This window comes from Capra hircus, chromosome 20 (genome assembly GCF_001704415.2).
Source record: "Capra hircus breed San Clemente chromosome 20, ASM170441v1, whole genome shotgun sequence".
In the NCBI taxonomy this organism is placed as follows: domain Eukaryota; kingdom Metazoa; phylum Chordata; class Mammalia; order Artiodactyla; family Bovidae; genus Capra; species Capra hircus.
Window position 1 is genome coordinate 26115692 of NC_030827.1, and position 20212 is coordinate 26135903.

Sequence of the window (20212 nt, forward strand, 5' to 3'; positions counted from 1 at the left end):
CTTCTATCTTGCTAGCAGATGTTATCATTTGTTGACAAAATAGAGAGCCCCAGAGGGCAAGGAATAGAAGGCAGCCTTCAGCTGAGAACCAATGGGGAATTGAGGCACTCGGTTAACAGCCCCAGACAAGATTAATTCTGCCAACAATTAAAAATGAGCAGAAGTGGATCCTTCCTCAGTTAAGCATTCAGATGAGACCCCTGCCCCTTAAGCCAACACCTTTGACTGCAGTCTTATGAGAGATTCTGAAGCAGAGGATCCCAGTGAAGCCATGCCCAAATTCCTGACTCACCCAAATGATAAGGCAATAAATGTATATTAAATTGCCCTAGGTATGGTAATTTGTTATATAGCAAAAGACATAATATAATCCCAAGTTAAAAATAACTTTCCATTTCCCACTAGCTGCGCAGCATTTTCAGATCCCCTTACAGTGCTATTTTTTTTCTTAATAGAGCTTTATCTCATATGTTATACACAAATATTTATCTTTTTCATTTGTCTGCCAACCTTATTAGAATCTATATTTGAAGAGTTAAGTTTTATAGGGGTTGACACTTCAACAATTTGAGGCAGAATGTCTCCATAGGAAAAAATTTAAAAATTGTAGAACACATTCAGATATAAAATTAAATACCTATTTATAATAAGAAAAGTAATCCTAGCAAGCTAGTTTTAAAAACTGAAAAATATTTTAAAAAACCATACATTTTACTGATTGCCTGACATATTCCTGTAATATCTTTTGCCTTGGCTCTGCATCTTTTGATCACCTCTTCACTTGATAACTGTGTGAAATTGTATTCTTTAAAAAGTATTTCATTTTTTTGGGCATGGTAAATTGAAGGTTTAAAATTATTATTATTTACAGTTAAAAAAGTTTCTTTCATTTCCATAATACCTTATTTGTATGTCAGGTAAATATTCAGGATTATTATCCAGTATCTTGTGTGTGTGTGCGTGTATGCATGCACTAGTTACTCAGTCATCTGACTCTTTGTGACCCCAACGACTGTAGCCCATCAGGCTCCTCAGTCCATGGGATTCTCCAGGCAAGAATACTGGAATGAGTTGTCATTTCCTCCTCCTGGGGATCTTCCCAACCCAGGGATCAAACCCGGGTCACCTGCATTGCCGGCAGATTCTTTACCATCTGAGCCAGCAGGGAAGCCCCCCGGTATGATACAGGAGCTATAATATTTCAAGGCACTTCAAATTTTCTTTTACAGGGATTAACCTAGAAACTTTTTGAACTGATGACATTTATCAACCAGTTTGTTGTTGATGTCTTTGTTGAAATATGTTAGGGTATGAAGGAGAAAATGATCTGAACTTTCACACATGTACTAAAAATGTAAGAGGTGAATACATGGAAACAGGCCTGAAGTGAGGGTCCTGATGCTTAAGCTTCACTTGTTTTATCTGCCTTTGTCCCTAAAAGTAGGTGCTTTACCTGTTCTGTTCAGTGTTATATTTGCCAGTACTTGGAAGATCTACGTGATTGTAGATCAATAAAAATCAGTTGAATTAACAGAATGACTGCTGATTTTTTCACCTTTCCAACTAACAATAAGTTATGCATCAGTTTAGTTCAGTTCAGTCACTCAGTCATGTATGACTCTTTGTGAACCGTGGACTGCAGCACACCAGGCCTCTCTGTCCATCACCAACTCCCAGAGCTTACTCAAACTCATGTCCATCGAGTCGGTGATGCCATCCAACCATCTCATCCTCTGTCATCCCCTTCTCCTCCTGCCCCCAATCCCTCCCAGCAACAGGGTCTTTTCTAGTGAGTCAGCTCTTCACATCAGGTGGCCAAAGTATTGGAGTTTCAGCTTCAGCATCAGTCCTTCCAATGAATATTCAGGACTGATTTCCTTTAGGATGGACTGGTTGGATCTCCTTGCAGTCCAAGGGACTCTCAAGAGTCTTCTCCAACACCATAGTTCAAAAACATCAATTCTTTGGTGCTCAGCTTTCTTCACAGTCCAATTCTCACATCCATACATGACTACTGGAAAAACCATAGCCTTGACTAGACAGACCTTTCTTGGCAAAGTAATGTCTCTGCTTTCTAATATGTTGTCTACTCCTTTTCTCCCAAGGAGTAAGCGTTTTTTAATTTCATGGCTGTAGTCACCATCTGCAGTGATTTTGGAGCCCCCTCAAAATAAAGTCTGTTACTGTTTCTACTGTTTCCCCGTCTATTTGCCATGAAGTGATGGGTCCAGATGCCATGATCTTTATTTTCTGAATGCTGAGCTTTAAGCCAACTTTTTCCTCTCTCCTCTTTGACTTTCATCAAAAGGCTCTTTAGTTCTTCACTTTCTGCCATAAGGGTGGTATCATCTGCATATCTGAGGTTATTGATATATCTCCCAGCAATCTTGATTCCAGTTTGTGATTCTTCCAGCCCAGTGTTTCTCATGATGTACTCTGCATAGAAGTTAAATAAGCAGGGTGACAATATACAGCCTTGACATACTCCTTTTCCTATTTGGAACCAGTTAGAACTGGACATGGAACACAGACTGGTTCCAAATAGGAAGAAGTTATGCATACAATGGGAGATAAGTAAAGACCTGGTTCATTAACAAATATAAGTTCTAGACTAATTCAAAGAAAGATGCTTGAAGTCACGTTATTGAAAAGATACGTTTTGAGATACAGTCCTCCTGAGAAGAAGGATTAAAAGATAGATTAACACATGTGTATACAGATATGGGCATACATTTGTTGTTGTTGTGTAGTCTCTAAGTCATGCCTGACTCTTTGCGATCCCATGGACTGTAGCCCACCAGGCTTCTCCATATGTGGGATTTCCCAGGCAAGAATACTGGAGTGGATTGTATATAAAAATATACACACACGTTTCATTTTCTATTTAGAATTTTAGAGAACATTTAACTTTACTTTTTACCTGGCTTTAGGAGAATCCTAAAAAGAAGACTGACTCCATTTTGGAGTGACGAAGTGGCAGAACTATGCCAATGTTGTAAGTACAAGAATTTTTTTTTTTTAACTGAAAACTCCACATATTGGACAAGACCAACAGGACTTTGTAGAGTCTAAAAAGCTTGGCCTCTGATATTGGAATAGCTCTGTGACCTTGGACAAGCTATTCATCTTCTATAAGCCACTGCTGCTTCTTTGAAATAGACCCAATCTATAAGCCTACTTTATTGTGATCAGAGAGAATAGAATAAAATTCTCAACCCAGTGTCCAGCACACGATGTTCACTTAGTAAAGATAGCTTGCTTTTGTGATTATTTTTACTATTATATCATTCATTATATGTTACTGACAATCGCATCTTTTTTGAGAAATTTTAAAAAGGCATGTCAGTTTGTGATCCCACTTTCACCTCTGACATGAAAAGCATATCCTGACTAAGTTTCCATTTAAGTTTCTGAGAACTGCTGCGTAATGGGTAGGAGGGCAGCATGTCTGCAATTTGCTGACACACACTCACCATGAGGGCCAAGAAAACATTATCAGCCCCTGGACCCTCCAGGAAGCCACGGATGCAGGAAATGAGTTACTCAGACCCTGACTTTGAAACTAAGAAAACAGACTTCAAATTCTCAAGTGTAGTTAATCATTACCTAGAATATGTATGACAACAGAAAATGGGCATAGGTGGCATTAGATCCTTGAACATGTACAAAATTACAGGAAATCATTCTCAATAGTATTGTCTTCATGCTGAAAGGACAATACTGTGGAAAGAAGTTAGAAAATCCTTCCCCCTTCCTCTCAAAAAAATAATAAAGCAGCTAAACTTGGAAATTATAGGCCCTTTGAAAAGTACCACACATTTATTCCATAGAAAGATTGAAGCTCTACAATGTTTGGCTTATAGCTATAGTGCTTAAAGGAAAAAAAAGCAGTGCAAAGCCAAAAGCATAAAATGACCCTTAAAACTGCTTCTGAAATACAGCAGTGTAACATTCTCCTGCTTTGATTAAGAAAGAAAAATGCAGTTTTTTCTTAAAAGTCTTTGTTTTGAGTGTTAAATTTTATTTTCAGTAAGGATCTAGATTCTCTTCCACAAGTGACTTTAGAAATGGAAAGCAGAGGGCCTGGGGGGCTACTTTGAATCCTCTATTTCCGCCAGTGTCTGACACTCTACCGCCCAATGATAGGCACTCCATTGAGGACCCTTCAAATAATGAATGGTGATGAAAAGGATGAATACCAAGGATATAAATTCTGAAATGTAACATTATATCTGCTTTTACAGTGTGCAAAATACTTTTCTGATCACAATTCCATTTGATCCTCCCAGTGACCCAGCAAGGTTGGGAATAGTTTGCCTGTGACTTATCCAAAGTCATCCAGAAAAATGGCAATAAATTAAAATCTACTCCTCAGAGGTGGAGTTCCTCCCATGATGCCATGAACATGTTTGTTTAATATATTAAGGGTTCTCAGCTGGGAGCAATTTTGTCCCTCAGGAGCCCTTTGGTAATGTCTGGGCATATTTTTGGTTGTCATACCATCGTGGGGAAAGGGAGTGTCTACTGGCATTTGGTGGGTAGAGACCAGGGATGTCAGTCAGCATCCTAAAGTACACAGGACAGCCCCTCCTGCCACCCCTACTGCTCCAGGCCCCCAAACAGTTACCTAGTCTCAAATGCCAATAATGCTGAAGTGATAGATCTAAACAATCAACGGTCTTATAAACACCATTAAGCTGATTAAGTCATTGCGGTGGTTTTAAAACATGTCTGGGACTGACTTGAGGTTCTTCCCATCAAGATGCTGAGTAAATCTCCTCCCCTACAATCTAGGTGTCGTTTGGTAATTTCTTTGATGAATAGACGCAGTTGCCTGATTTCTGAGTCTAGGTTAGAAAAGATCATGCAGTTTCTGCCACTTTTGAGAGGGACACTTGCCTTGGGACCCCTGAGTTGCCCAATAAGAAATCAGGCCGCCCAGAGAGTGCCGTGCTGGAGAAACCACGTGCTTGATGGAACCACATGAAGAGAGAGCTGCCTACCCTCTGACAGTAACCACATGAGGGACCTCAAGTCAGAAAGGCCCAGCCAAGCTCTTCTCAAAGTCCTATGCAAGAAACCATCAGAGGTAACAAATGATGGTCATCATTTTAAGCCACTATGTTTTAGGGTGATTGGTTACACGGCAACAGCTAACCAGAACAATCTTCAGAGACTCAAAGTCAAGTGCTTTGGCAAACAGAATGTCTTTTATTTCTCTCTAAAGCATTCTGACATACAGAAGCATGGAAATCTGAACTACATGACTACAACTCCTGAAGTGAAAATGGATTAGAATCCATTTTGGAAGTAGGGGACAAGGAGAAGTTTCTCAAAGAAATTTTCAGAAGAAATTGTGAAGGCTATCTTGAAATGATAGACTGCAGGTTGGAGTCCTGGATTTCAGTCATTTTCAAAAGCTAGTTATTGTAAAGATGAGATATTTATTGGCAATACCAGATGATCTCGTGAGGCTTCTTCTAGGACTAACTAGAATATCCCACTCTAATATATTTTTCAAAAGATAGACATTTTAAAACTGTAACTTAAAATGTACTCTGATGAATACAAAGAATGAGAATTAAAGTAAATATGAAGCACCAGTTTACATTCACCAAACTATAAGAAGTTTAAAAAAACCTACAAAAAATAAATGAAAGTCTAATATTGGGAAAAGTGGTGAAAAATCACACACTACGGATGACCACAGTGTTCAGTATGCAAGAAGAGCTAAAAAATAAAGATAAGTTTTGATCCAGTAATGTTGCTTTTGGAAATTGTCCAAAAGGAAAAAGAAAGAAAAAACTTCTCATACAATGATATTTATAGCCACATTACTTGCAATAGAGGGAAAAAACCCACAGGAAGCAACCTAAATATCCAACAATGGGACAATAGTTAACCATGACATGGCCGGATGTATTAATGTAAAGTTCTAAATATAAGGAACATATGGCAAAGCATATACAAAAGATAAGTGAAAAGAGTAAACAAGTCATTTTCATATAAACAAGTGATAATATCTATGAAAATTTACTTTCACACGAATATCAAAAGAAAGAAATATATTTTTTCTGTTAACATGAGTATCAGTACGTCGTTTTCTATAAGTATATTGAAATAGTCTGCTTTATAAAGAGAAGCTATAAACTTAAAGTATGAATCAAGTTTAGCACTTTGATGGACATATTTACCTCATATTATTTAAATTCTATCTTGAGAGAGTCAAGTTGAAGATAAATTATAGTGCTGCTTTATGAAAACAGAAAAGGGGGTCAGAAAGGGCTTTTTAGGGGGGAAAAAGATGTCTGCACTGTCTTAATACTTTATCTTGTTATTTGTAAACAGCACTATCTTAGTTTGACATTTCAAGACAAAGAAGAAACATTCCAAAAGCAAACAAACTTTGTCAAAGTGAAAAAAAATCAACTAAAGGAATATTTTAGCATGTTTGGATAAACCTGTAAATAAAAGGATCTCTGCATATACAAACTGGAAAGTGCTAGAAAGCTTTCAGCTTGGCATTCATTCAGAAAGCGTGTGTTTAATCCATACTACATTAGCTGTCATACATGCTTCATTCATTCGACAAAACAAGACACGGCTCCTATCTTCTCAGATTTTGTGATCTACAGGATGTAAATCCAAGTAAACAGATCATTGAGATAGAATGTGACAACTGCTATGAAAGGTCCATGTGAGAAGGACAACTAAATCGGATTAAAGGATTTATAGAATATGAGTTAGGGGCTAAATTGTATCTTAGAAAGAGAGAACACAGACAAAGGTAAGAAACTATGGAACTGTACTATTAAAAAGGGCCAAGGTCACATCTTGGGGCTTCCCTGGTGGTTCAGATGGTTAAGAACCCAGCTGCAATGCGGGAGAGCCAGGTTCAATGGGTCGGGAAGATGCCCTGGAGAAGGGAATGGCTACCCACTCCAGTATGCTTGCCTGGAGAAATCCATGGAGAGGAGCCTGGCAACCTACAGTCCATGGGGTCACAGTGGGACACAACTGGGTGACTAACACTTTCACTTTCAAGTTCTCATCTCACTTGAATCATAGCCAAAAATAAATAAATAAGATGATACTGATCTTAGGGGCAAAAATTAAATACTGCAATAAGAAAAGGGACTTCACAATTACTACATGCTAAATGGTCTGAATGTCTGTGTCCTGTCAAACTTCCTAAATTGAAATTCTAATCCTCAAAGATGATGGTACCAGGAGGTGGGTGCCTTCGGGAGGCACTCAGGCTTTGCCTTCATGAAGGGGATTAGCACCTCATAAGAGAGGCTCCAGAGAGGCCCCTAGCCCCTTTCACCACACAAGGACATGGCAAAAGCCACCAGCTATGACCCAGGAAAAGAGCGCTCACCACAATGTGACCTTGCCGCCACCCTGATCTTAAACTCCTCAGCCTCCAGAACTGTGAGAAACACATTTGTATTGTCTATAAGCTACCCAGTCTGTGGCATTTTGTTACAGCAACCTGAAAGAACTAAGACACTATGACATTTACATAAATTATCTAACCATCTTTCAATTTGACGCTAAGACTTTTTAAAATCTGGGCTATTACAATTTATATAAAGGAAAATAAAGAGCATATAAGAGTACCTCAATTTTCAAAGCTATGTTCCCCCTCCCCTGCAAAACAATGTTAATAAGTACACAGAAAACTAAATCAATTACTCTGAAATATCTATGTTATGTACTAACATTTAGAAAAATGTTACAAAAAGGTTTTATAATTCAGTGTCCATATTTTAACAAGTGTCCAAGAGGCTGTTTAGTTAAAGGACCTGAAGGAAGCTGGTAAACAATTTGGGATAGAGTTATCTGACTGAATTGACCAGAAGCCAGCTTGCATTTAGTCTGCATTTCTATGTGGTATCCATGGAAATGAGATCAGGCCTGCACAAAGACCAACAAAGGCCACCTTTGAATGAATCAGGAGAATGACAACTGCCAATGTTCAAGGCATCCATGAACACAATGGCTTTGCACACGCTCTTCAGAACACAATGGAATAGTCTCTTACACTGACAATACAGCGTCCATCACTCTCTTTTGTTTCATTGCTCTGTTTAAACATTAACCTCATTTTTATACAGAAAGCCTTTCAATGATCAGGAGTTATGTACAGCTTCTGTAGTACAAACTGTCTCTAGTCTCTTTAAATTAATAACAAGAGGAATTGCAGTTACTCTTTCAAACACAGAATAATACTGCAGGAATCTTCTAGGAACTGTTTGGTCAATAGAACAGACCATTCTCTCAAAGGAAGAAAAACCTATTTGAAAATTATGAACAGTCCCAATATTCAATGAACCTGAAAACATTACAAAAATATGCAGTTCAAGTTTATACTGGTTAGTAAGTGTAATTTACATGTACAAGAGTAGGCAGGCATAGACTAGATAAAATATTTGACTACAAATACCTTGAACTAATAACTTAAAGAAAATTAGGAGTAGGCTTTCTTTTCTAATTTATATTAATGGAAATATTTAAAATGCCTTGAAAAAAACCAGTTGAGTTATACACAGAATAAAAGGCTTTAATATTTTAAGAACAGAACCTTTTGAAGATGAATAATTCTCTGTGCTATATGGGACTCAGATTTCTCAAAAGATATTTTTGAGGATCTTTATTATGCTAGATAAAAATAAAGCATTAAAAGCTTAACTGGAGACACATAAATCTACAGCTACAAAAGAATTTCTTTTTTTTTTTTTTTTTTTTTTAGAAAATCTGACTGAAGCACTGAACTTAATTCTACTAATAGAATCGGAATATTTTTATATATTATGCACCCTAAAAACAGCTCTAAGCTTGTTAATTACAACTGTTTTAATGCAGTAATATGTTCTGAAACAAACAAAAGTGTATATACATCAGCTCCCTCTAACCCAAGCAGCCACTTTGGGGGGTGGGAGGTGCCGATTCCCGTAGCTCTGCAGTCTTCTCTCTGCAGGCCTTGGTTAGCTTCACCTTTCTCTCATCAGTTAACATCCTCTCCATTTCACAGCCCAGAATCTGCTCTGCCTTCCTTCACGTGATCATCTGTGGTTTCTAATCTGTCCAGGGGGGCTACAGGGCATCCAGTTTCCCCCTCCTTCTCCTTTATCCCTGACAGCATCCCTTTTCACGGACATCAGTTCCCCCCTTCTCCTCTCACGTCATGGGCTCCTGCCAAATATGGATGCTTCAATGTGAATCTCAAAACTACAAGGGTACCGCGCAGTACTGTAAGTGACAGAAGCAAAAAAAAAAAAGAAAGAAAAAAACCCCTCGTAATAACGATGTCTACACAAGTTTTTCCAATGTTTGTTTTTGAGCAGACGTTCCCACTTCAGTCCTCTAGCTCCTTTCTCCTCTCTTCCTGTCAAACTTCCGGACACTGTCCCCACTCTTCATCTCTGGTTGACTGCTCAGCCCACAATACTCTGGTTGTGCTTTTGTCCGTCAGTGAAGACTGCCCTCGTCAAGGCGTCAGACCTGCCTGACTTAGGGGAAGGAGCTGATCCTGTGGACCAAGCTCTCGAAACACTTCTGTGGCGCCCCAGTCCCCACAGTCCTTTCTTCCCTCCTCCAGCTGTGCCTTCTCTCTCCCTTGCTGTCTCCACTTCCTCATCTGACCCTCTAAGGTGGCTCCTCAGCTTGTAGCCAGTCACCTGCTAGTCTGTCTCCACCTGACTCATCAACATTACGTCGTCAATCCCTCTCCAGATGCCCAGACTCCTCGCTCTCTACCCCCATTTTACTCTCGCTCCTGTTCCTAACACCGCTGCACACAACCAGCTAATAACTGCATGTGTACACCTGGCCGTCTCAAACTCAACCTGTCAACCTGCACTGCTCTCTCCTCTGATCCTGCCTTCCTTCAGCCTTCCCTGTTCCAGTGAATGCCCCCCCCCACCACACTGAATTATTTACATCAGAAGCCCAGGCATCAGTCTTACAGCCTCCCACTCTTGTCAATCAATCACCACATCCCGCCGATTCATCCTTAATTCCTTTCACATCTGTCCCCAGCTATCTTTCCCTACTGCTGCTATCTGGGTTTGGACCACTGCCATCTCTAACGCTGAAATGAGACCATTCACTCTGCTGTACCCTCCTGCTGCCAGGGTGATCTGCCAAGGAGCCAACCTGAGTGTATCACTGCCCTGCTCAAGGCCCTTCAGAGCCCTCCAACGGTCCTCAGAATAAACTCCAGACTCCTTGCCAGGACTTATAAAGGCCTTTCATGGTAGAGTGCCTGCTCACCTCCCAGCTCTCACTTTCTGTGAATACTTTGAGCAATGTGCTCCTGGCATAATGGCCTTCTCCTTTCCTATTCAAGCATCTGAGACGTCTGGCTCAGGAACTCGGAGACAGAGCCTACTCCTGATCACAATAAATTATTGCTTACAGTCATTTAAGAAGAACTGGACTCCAAAGCACTTCACAGCAGAGCTGAACGGTAACGATTATTCCCTAGGATGGCCTTTCCAGAGTTTGATACTCAAACATGTCTCAGTGATATTTCTCCATCCTCTGAATTCAACATCTAGTTGTATATCACTCATTCAGCAATTAATTACATGAGACCATAAGACACCTATTATGTTATCAAAACTTATGTTACATGTTTATGTCACAGGCATAGACAACACAATAGAAACAACACAAGTTTCAAATTACATGGAAATTTTTAAAAACACCAAGAGGTATGAAGACTTGAAATTTCAGTAACTCAGAAGCTCAAAGTCAGTATCAAGGATCTGCTTTCTTTCTCTCTTTCCACTAGGCCAGTGTGTTGGCTTCATCCCCAGGCTAGCTGACATCATGGTTGCAAGATGGCTATGGCTATTACAAGATTCCCATCTATACCTGACAATATGCTTATTAAAGAGTATCTCTTTTAGGAATAAAAAATTCTTTCCCAAAAGTCCCTGAGTAGATCTGTACCACTCATTCAGCAATTAATTACATGAAACCACATGACATCTATTATGTTATAAAAACTTAGTTATATCTTTGTTATAGGCATAGACAACAAAAACAAAGCAAGTTTTAAATTACACAGAAAGCTTTCTCCACATCTCATTGGCTAAAATTCCATTATATGTCCATGTCCAAATCAGATAGTAGCAAGAGATCTGGGGCCACCATCACTGGTTCAGTTCAATTACCCTTCAATTACCTCCTAGTTGTGCAGAGGAGAGATTAACCCAGTAACTGGGCTTCTGTCAGAAAGGAGGATGGCAGGGTATGAAATTGGTTAGGCAGCCTCCTCCTAGGGACTGAGACAATTTCTTTCCCTCATGTGCAGATGTGTTCCAAGTAGCTTACAATCTCTCTGGACCACATTTCAAATTCCCTATGGTTCTACATTGGACCCAACATACTGCCTTACATAAAGCAAGTGTTACATAAAGATATGATCAAAAACTAGTTTTATGGAATTCACTGTAACCAGAGCAGCAAAGCACCTACATCTCATCAGAAGGGGGATCATAGGGATCACTTTCATACACAAGACCTATTGTTGTCTCAGGATTTGTGGTTTCAAGATTCTTCTCTTTAGAGAGTCATTATTCTGTGTGCTCCTCCTGGTAAATCATTAGTTACCATAACAAAAGCATACACACACTCCACATCTTGGAGTTACTGATTAGAGTAACTGCTTTCCATGGTTCTTTCCCTCTTATGCTGTGTTTAGTCTTTCCATAATGTCCGAAGCTAAGCAAGGCTGATTATGATTTTGATGGTAGCATTTATATGATGTTAGGATGATACTTTTGGTCCCAAATATTTTCCCTATTCTTCCTGAAATTTTTTACATTTTCTTTTGAATAAGTGCTGCTTTATTGATAATGTATAAGAGCAAACATTTTTGGCATGTAAGGGCCCCACGTATCACTTCAGTTCACTCTCTCAGTCGTGTCCGACTCTTTGCAACCCAATGAATTGCAGCATGCCAGGCCTCCCTGTCCATCACCAACTCCCGGAGTTCACTCAGACTCACGTCCACCGAGTCCGTGATGCCATCTAGCCATCTCATCCTCTGTCGTCCCCTTCTCCTCCTGCCCCCAATCCCTCCCAGCATCAGAGTCTTTTCCAATGAGTCAACTCTTTGCATGAGGTGGCCAAAGTACTGGAGTTGCAGCTTTAGCATCATTCCCTCCAGAGAAATCCCAGGGCTGATCTCCTTCAGAATGGACTGGTTGGATCTCCTTGCAGTCCAAGGGACTCTCAAGAGTCTTCTCCAACACCACAGTTCAAAAGCATCAGTTCTTCGGCGCTCAGTTTTCTTTACCCTCCAACTCTCACACCCATACATGACTACTGGAAAAACCATAGCCTTGACTAGACGGACCTTTGGTGGCAAAGTAATGTCTCTACTTTTAAATATGCTATCTAGGTTGGTCATGACTTTCCTTCCAAGGAGTAAGCCTCTTTTAATTTCACATATCATTTAAATTCAAATAAATATGGGTGTCTAGCTGAGTTGGTTTGAGTAGTAGACGTGATTTTTCAAACAGCAGATATGTTATTTCAAATTTAGGCAAAGATTGAGTGTTGAAGTACCTTTTTATCATATCTTGAACATTTTGCCCAAATGAGAGTTATTATGGGGAAGTAGAGTAGGTTTACATATGTTTTCAGAAAGAGACAGACAGACATGGTATTTAAACCAGTACATTCTTGGTGATGACTATGAAGTTGGAAAGGAAAATGAATCAAAGAGAACCTGTTACTTCTAGCAATCAACATTCGGGAACAACTCTGTGACTGTCCCCTTGAAAGTAGCTGCTGGCTAATGTCATCTAAGAGGAAGCGAATCAGCCATAGAAGAGGATGCTGTTGGTCTTGTTGTGCTTGATGAAGAATAGGAAAGGGTGATCACAATGGAAACGCAAATGGTGCTGATAATACACTAGAAATTCTTTATTTTTGACACACAGACTGAATGGTCTTTATTTTGCTGAATGTCTAAAATTCTACCATTAGATGCTCATCTCTTTACGTTAACAGGCTTCTTCCTTTTTTATATGTCCAGGGCTATCAGCACACTAAGACAGAAGCAGTCAGCACTTACTTTAGAGGGAATTCACTTGACCTGATGCATTCTTTCAGTGTTGAAATACACCTGACTTGGTGGTCACCACAGAGCAAGGTGGTACAGGCAATTTGGAATTTTAATTTGTTAGGAAAGAGAAGGTGCAGTATTTAAGCAACTACTTCCAAACCTGGCTGTATATCAGAAATGTATGAGTAATTGTTTTTAAATACCAAATGGCATGGTGTGCATGCATGCATAATCATGTACGACTCTCTGCAACCCTTTGGACTGTAGCCTGGCAGGCTCCTCTTTTCATGGGATTTTCAGGCAAGAATACTGGGAGTGGGTTACCATTTCCTCCTTCAGGGGATCCTCTTGACCCAAGGATTGGATCCGCATCTCCTGTGTCTCCTGCGTTGCAGCAGGATTCTTTACATGCTGAACCATCAGGGAAGTCCCTTAAAAACTGAATCCTAAGCCTCATTCCACGAATGTGAATCAAAACAGTGGCTCCAGAACCAGTATTTAGGAGAGAAAAGCTTAGTGTACACTGGGCAGATGTAGATGGAGAGTCGTGGAGGAAGGGAGTTGCCACATGGGATGGTGGCCTAAGGTGGTTGAGCGGCTGACGCTGAGCGGAGAGAGGTCGTTGAGGATAGGTCCTGGAAGTAAGAGATTACTTAAAATTTCCCTTTTTATTATAAAAACTTCCCTACTTTATCATTTTACTCGGGGTTGTCTCTTTTAACTTAGGACAAAGGTGAGTTGCAAAGGGATGAGAGAAAAGGGAAAAAGCATCAAGGCAGTGAAGGCAAAATAACATAATCTGGAAAATATTCTAATACCAAATACGGTATGATCAAGTGCAGTCAGAATACAGAATGGTGTGCATAGGTGTGTACGAGTGGTTCAGGGATGCATGTACTGTGGATGTGGCTATGTGCAGTGTGTGTGCTTGCGTGTGTGTGCAGGGCAAGTGTAGTAGAGAAGAAGCTGAAGAGGAAGGCTGCCGTCAGATGGTGAAAGACTTTATTTATGACATGCCACAAAATTGGGACTTTGCACTACATGATCTGGGCAGCCACTCAATGTTTGACACAAGGGGGTGACTGGATACAGATAAATGTTTAGAAAGATAACCCTGGTGACAAAGCAACAAACAGTTAAACCAGCTTAAAAACAGGAGGGGTCCAGAGACAAAAAAGTGAGGGTCTGAACTGGGTGGGAGCAGAAGGCACATGAGTTGGGGACAACAGACAGAACTTGGAGATGGGCTGTGAGGTTGCCAACAAGGGAAGAGATCCCCGATTTTCATGTTTGCAGGATAATGCTGCCATTAAACACTAATAGATGACATAGGAGGAGAGGTATCCACTTTGGCTGGGGACACGAAGTCACCTAAGTGGAGATATTTACTGAACCAGAACTCAGCAGAGGAGTCTGGTTGGAGATGCTGACCTGAGTGGGGAGCAGGCCCAAAGAGAACCAGTAGAAGGAAGAGGATCCAGCATGGAACTCTGTGAACACCAGCAAGGACTGGGTCAAAGAGCCAAGCCTGTGAAGGAGACTAAGGAAGGACAGCCAGGAAAATAGGAGACAAACAGGGGGAACAGAAGCCAGGGATGGACAGTGTTTCAGGAGGAAAGAGCGGCCAAATCACATACTAATGGAGGGCCTGCTTACTAAGAGGGAAATTAGAATATTTACAGCCCGAGGGGAAATTAGGGATTTGAAAATATGCATTAGACAGTGGTGACTTGGGCAGGGTACCAGAGATAGCAGAAGATGAGGCCTAGAATCCAGGGGCAAGGATTATCCTTGGCCAAGCAACATACTAGAGAGTGTAAGTGACGTCATGCATTTAAAAATCACATTCCCTTTCCTCTATGGACCTTGGTTTATGGATTATCCAGACCTCTTATGGTCTTTCTTTTCCAGTCTCAACCTGCTGGTTACCACTTCAATGATTGCAAGCACTTAAATCAAGGAAGATCAATGAAAGGTGATAAATATGAAACCAAACTAAGAGCACTGCTTTTTCTTAAATACCTGTGAGAATGTTTACAGACAGCCAATCTGAATCTAAGTGTTAAAATGAGATTTGATGGTTTTAAGTTTCTATAGTGGTTGGCTTATATGCTGGAGTGTATGCTAGATGTATAAATACACACACACATATGAGACTTTTACATTTTAATTTTTGGTATTTATATTGAACAATTATACATGATATAACCTATAAACAACTACAAATATGTATGTATAATAATGATGGGTGCTCATAAATTTTATACAGATAGGGTCATGCCATAAAAAACTGTAGCTGTCACAAACTGAGAGCTTTCAATTATTCACCTTAATATTGGATATGCATGGTATCAGAGAAACGATGCTGTTTTCCTGGGAACTTGGGTTCAGATCACAAATGAGAAAGCTTTATTACGATCATCCTGAATTAAGAGAAAACCTGTTCCTTGAGTACAGAAATACCTGGAGCAGGAGGAAGGAGGAACTACACAAACTGTTTGGACAGATGTCATTTTATATCACCTCTGCTGGCTTGCAGTAAGGTGTCGAGTTGTCCTTGTTAACCAACTCTGGGGGGAAAAAAACTCTGAACCTGACTTTATGCCTTGCAGTACCACATTCCTCTAAAGTTATTTCTCACTGCTTTGTTAAGAACAAGCCTCAACACTTCGAAAATAAGAAAATGATGTTATATTTTCATAGCTTATGTTAATAAAGGGTACTTAAAGAGAGCTGAAAAGCTTGGACTGAAGGGTCCATTAGCTCTTAGGAAGGTGGTGGTCTCCAGGGACTGAATCTCAAGGTGAAAGTAACTTTTATCTGAAACCTCTAGATTAGGGTTGATGGCCCATAAGAACATCTTTGGGGTCCCAGGAGAGAATATCTGAGGTAGTAGACCCAGGATTAGAGAAGAAAACTAACTGATGCCTATTCTCTGCTGGGGTGAGGACAATTTCTCTTTCTCTGCTATTTTTCTGTATTTCTGCTATTTCTCTAACCTGGAGCAAAGGCTACAGGCTCTTCTGCATTAGATTTCTCTCAGGATCAAGGACAGCAACTGGCGTCTCAAAGGAGGGCAGTTTAGCAAAGATTTATCCTCTTGGTATAAACATTTGAAAATGAGACCACTTTTTTTTCTTTTGCTAGCTATTCAAATTACAAAATACAAATGTGACTCCCCCACTCCACCCCAAAAGTAAACTAAAGTTCTTGAAATAAGCACACACGAGGCTCTGGATAAAGTTTGGACAACGCGCTCTTGAGGGACTGTGGTCGCGCCGCAGCTGGGCACCCCCAGATTCATTTCTCCACTTAGTGAAAAAGGGGTCAGGGGAGGGGCGGACCTGCCTGTCACCGCCTTGCCCTAGGAGCTACAGCTGCGCGTAATTCTTTTGTTGTAGCGCCAGAGATCGAGAAAGTGGAAAAAACTTTCCGGACCTAAGTTTGCATTCGTTGAACAGACGACGTTATAACAATAAGAGGAAGGCAGAAGGGCAGAATTCCCCTCTGCCAAGCATCTAAGAGGCGCTTGGTTTTCCTACGTCCCCCAAGGGAAGACACAGCAGTGCTGCGTTCTGGAGAAATGAGGACATTATTCACACGCTCCGGATTGAAAAATAAGCTTAATGGGCTCCCAGGCTCCTGCAAAGCCACCAGGCATCGCGCTGAGGGTCAGGCTACCTCCCAGTCGGTACCTCCCGACCGAGTTGCCGGGATGCACAGAACCCCGGAGTCCGGGTCTGGCGGGGCACCTGTCTGAGCCGGACTGCAGGCGCCCAGCTAATCCCCACTCCCCCACGCTTCTGTGCGCTTGCGTGTGTGCCTGAGAGCGAAGCGCGCTTCCAGTTAACTTCGAAAGGTGCTTTACAGACAGGGTGAGACACGCCTTATGGGGACACCAGGCGGGGGCGAGCCGGAGCCGGGATGAGGAGTCCCTCTCCGTCCCGCGGGGAAGGCTGGAAGCCTGGGTCCACGTGGAATCAGAGCCGAGACGCAAGTCGCCTGCGTCTCGCTGGCGCAGAACTCCTGGCTCGTGCCCCCACCCGGGGACCCACGCAGGTTCCTCCTGCAACCGATGCGGAGCAAAGACGTCGCTTACCTTGACTGACCATTAACACCAGCTGCAGCGGCGTGCCGCCTGTCCGTTCTGGCCGCATCCTGAGCCCGTCGCCCTGGCGCTGGAGCTGCTGTGGGTTTGCGCGGGGATCCAAGGACACTGAGACTCTCCAGAAGCCGTCCCGAGGGCTTCTCTCCCGCTCCCGGGCGTGAGCCGGGAAAAGTTGCCCGGCAGCTCCAGGGGCGCCAAGGCCCGCCCCTTAGCCTCGGCACACAGCAGACCTGCCCCGGCCGGCCCCGCCCACCCTCTCCGCCCAGCGAGCCACACCTGGCTGCTCCACACCCCCGGAAGCCTCACCTACACCCCCACACACCATCCCAGCCCCGAGATCCAGGAAGCCGCGGGGATGGGGACCGCGTGCCTGGGGGCCCTTCCTGCCTGCACAGCAGAAGGCGAAAGTCAGGCAGTCATCTACCCCGCCCCCCGACAGTCTGACGTAAGCCCGGGGGAGACCCCGGGTCCCGGAGAGACCCTGGCCCTCGTGCAGGCCTTCCGGCTCCTGGCAGGGGTGGGAAGGCTGGGAGGAAGCCATGAGTCTCAGTCACCGTTCTCGGGGGCTGCGCGGTGCCTGCCTTCCTGCCTTTCCCAAGTGGGTGGAGAAACGGACAAAAATAAGCGCAGAATGACCAGGTTAGAAACTAACCCGACAGGAAAGAAGATCTGCCCACAAGTTATGATTATCCCGAAGTGATATTTAAGCAAGAGCTGCTGCAAGAGCTGGGGGTGTGTGTGTGGCGGGGGGCGGGGGGGCGGGGCGGGTGTTGTGTGTGTTAAAATTCTCATTCCTTCCTCTCCAAGATAATAAGCAGCTGATTTCATTGTTAACTTGAAGGGATTTACTTAAAGACACAAAGACCAGTGAGAGCCCCAGTCCGAACTCGTGATGCTTCCTGTTTGCATTACACTGTGAGTATTTTCTTCCATTATTTCAGGCCCAGGTCTGGAAAGAGAACATTCCATAACTACTGAGCTTTTTACTTCCCAACCTAAGAAATAGGATAATCACTTTTCTTTAAATCTGGATTTTCCTCTGAAAGTTTGCCCACAAATTCCCAGCACGTTGCTGAAGCCAGGATCCTTCCAGTAATCAAATATTTTAATAAACTAAATGTAAGGAGTTACTAGTCTAATCATTATTATTAGCACCATTCTAAACCTTTATGAAGCAGGTAACTATGAGAAGGAGCTTCCCTTGTGGCTCAGACAGTAAAGAATCCGTCTGCAGTGCAGGAGACCCAGGTTCGATCTCTGGGTCGGGAAGATCCCCTGGAGAAGGGAATGGCTACCCACTCCAGTATTCATGGCAATAGTCCATGAGGTTGCACAAAAAGATATTTGCCCCTTGGAAGGAAAGCTATGACAAACTGAGACAGCATATTGAAAAGCAGAGACATTACTTTGCCGACAAAGGTCTGTCTTGGTCAAAGCTATGGTTTTTCTGGTAGTCTTGTAGGGATGCTCACTGGACCATAAAGAAGGCTGAGCACCAGAGTTGATGATTTGAAATTGTGGTGCTAGAGAAGACTCTTGAGAGTCCCAGGGAGATCAAACCAGTCAATCCTAAAAAAAAAAAATCAACCCTGTATATTCATTGGAAGGACTGATGCTAAAGCTGAAACTCCAGTACTTTGGCCACTTGATGGGAAGAGCCAACTCATTAGAAAAGCCCCTGGTGCTGGGAAAGACTGAGGGCAGAAGAGGGTGGCAGAGGATGAAATGGTTGGATAGCATCACTGTCTCAATGGGCATGAGTTTGAGCAAACTCTAGGAGATAATGAAATATGAGGAAGCCTGGCATGTACCAGTACATGGGGGCACAAAGAGTCAACTGAACAACGATGAAAAGGATGGAGTGCTTGGGACACTGCCACTAGGAAGCAAAGTGGTTCAAGATGGGAAGGACTTAACTGGTAAAAATCAAATGCTCCTCTTTACCATAGCTAGGGCTGGAGTCTTGAACTTTAAAGTATTAAATTGGTGTTTATCAGGTGCTATTGCTTATAATCATGACTATAAACTCAGTACATTTGATTCAAAAATATATAGCCTCTAGTTCTTTCCTGTTTTCTTATCTGTCACTAACTATACTTACTAATCCTTACAAACACTTGAAGGCATTTTTTTTCTGCCCTGTGGATGCTACTCACCTGCTTACTAAGACTGCAGTGGCACCTGAGAATACGTAGGGGGCCGTTCACTAACTCTGACACCCAATCATGATGCTTCTCACAGACTTATTGCAGGAAGTCAGCCAGGTTTCAGGGAGATGAATATCTGTCTGTTTCCTTCTGACTCACTGAAATGTGAGTAAGTGTTTGGAACAGACCCTTGTTTGGGAGGCAGTGAGTTCTCTTTGTGTGAGACAGGAGTCTGTGCTTTGTCTCAGAGTGGCTGGAGAGGAAAATGTACCTTTCTTTGCTTTTGTGCTCAGAACTAGACAAATTAACAAGCTGGCATGAGGTACAGGATAAATCAGGAGCTATATTTTTCCAGAGTAGGCAACAATTTCACATTTCAAGAAACAAAGAGCCAACTTCTGCCCCACATTAAGTTTTTTAAGAGTGTAAAGGTTTCCTGACACAAAACAGTTTGAGAACTCCCACCTTAATCATCCTAGGAACTATCCTGTCTAGGTGTAATTTTGCTGGTCACCACATTCTGAGTAGGAAATAAGACTAAGGCAGGTTTTCTGAAACTCTTTGGTCTCAGGATGCCTTGGATAAATGAATACAAAAATGTAATTAGGTATACTATGAAACGTTATTCAGCCATAAAAAGAAGGAAATTCTGCCATTTGCAGTGACGTGGATGATGAACCTAGAAGACTTTATGCTAAGCGAAATAAGCCAGACAAAGGCAAATACCGCATGATCTCATGTGAAACCTAAAAATGTTAACTTATTGTACAGAGAGTAGAATGGTGGTTACCAGGAGCTAGGATGTGGGGAATAGGGGGCGATGTTGAACAAATGGTACAAACTTTCAGTTATAACATGATTGAGTTCTGG

At 42.0% G+C, this 20212-nt stretch overlaps 1 protein-coding gene across 1 annotated transcript in view; it reads right to left on the minus strand.

The window, feature by feature from the left end:
• Nucleotides 1-17407, minus strand: part of ITGA2 (integrin subunit alpha 2) — a 109043-nt gene extending 91636 nt beyond the window's left edge. Inside the window, exon 1 of the mRNA XM_005694721.3 lies at nucleotides 17187-17407. Within this exon, the coding sequence (XP_005694778.2) occupies nucleotides 17187-17244 (58 nt within the window). The 5' untranslated portion in view covers nucleotides 17245-17407. The remainder of the gene's footprint in view (nucleotides 1-17186) is intronic.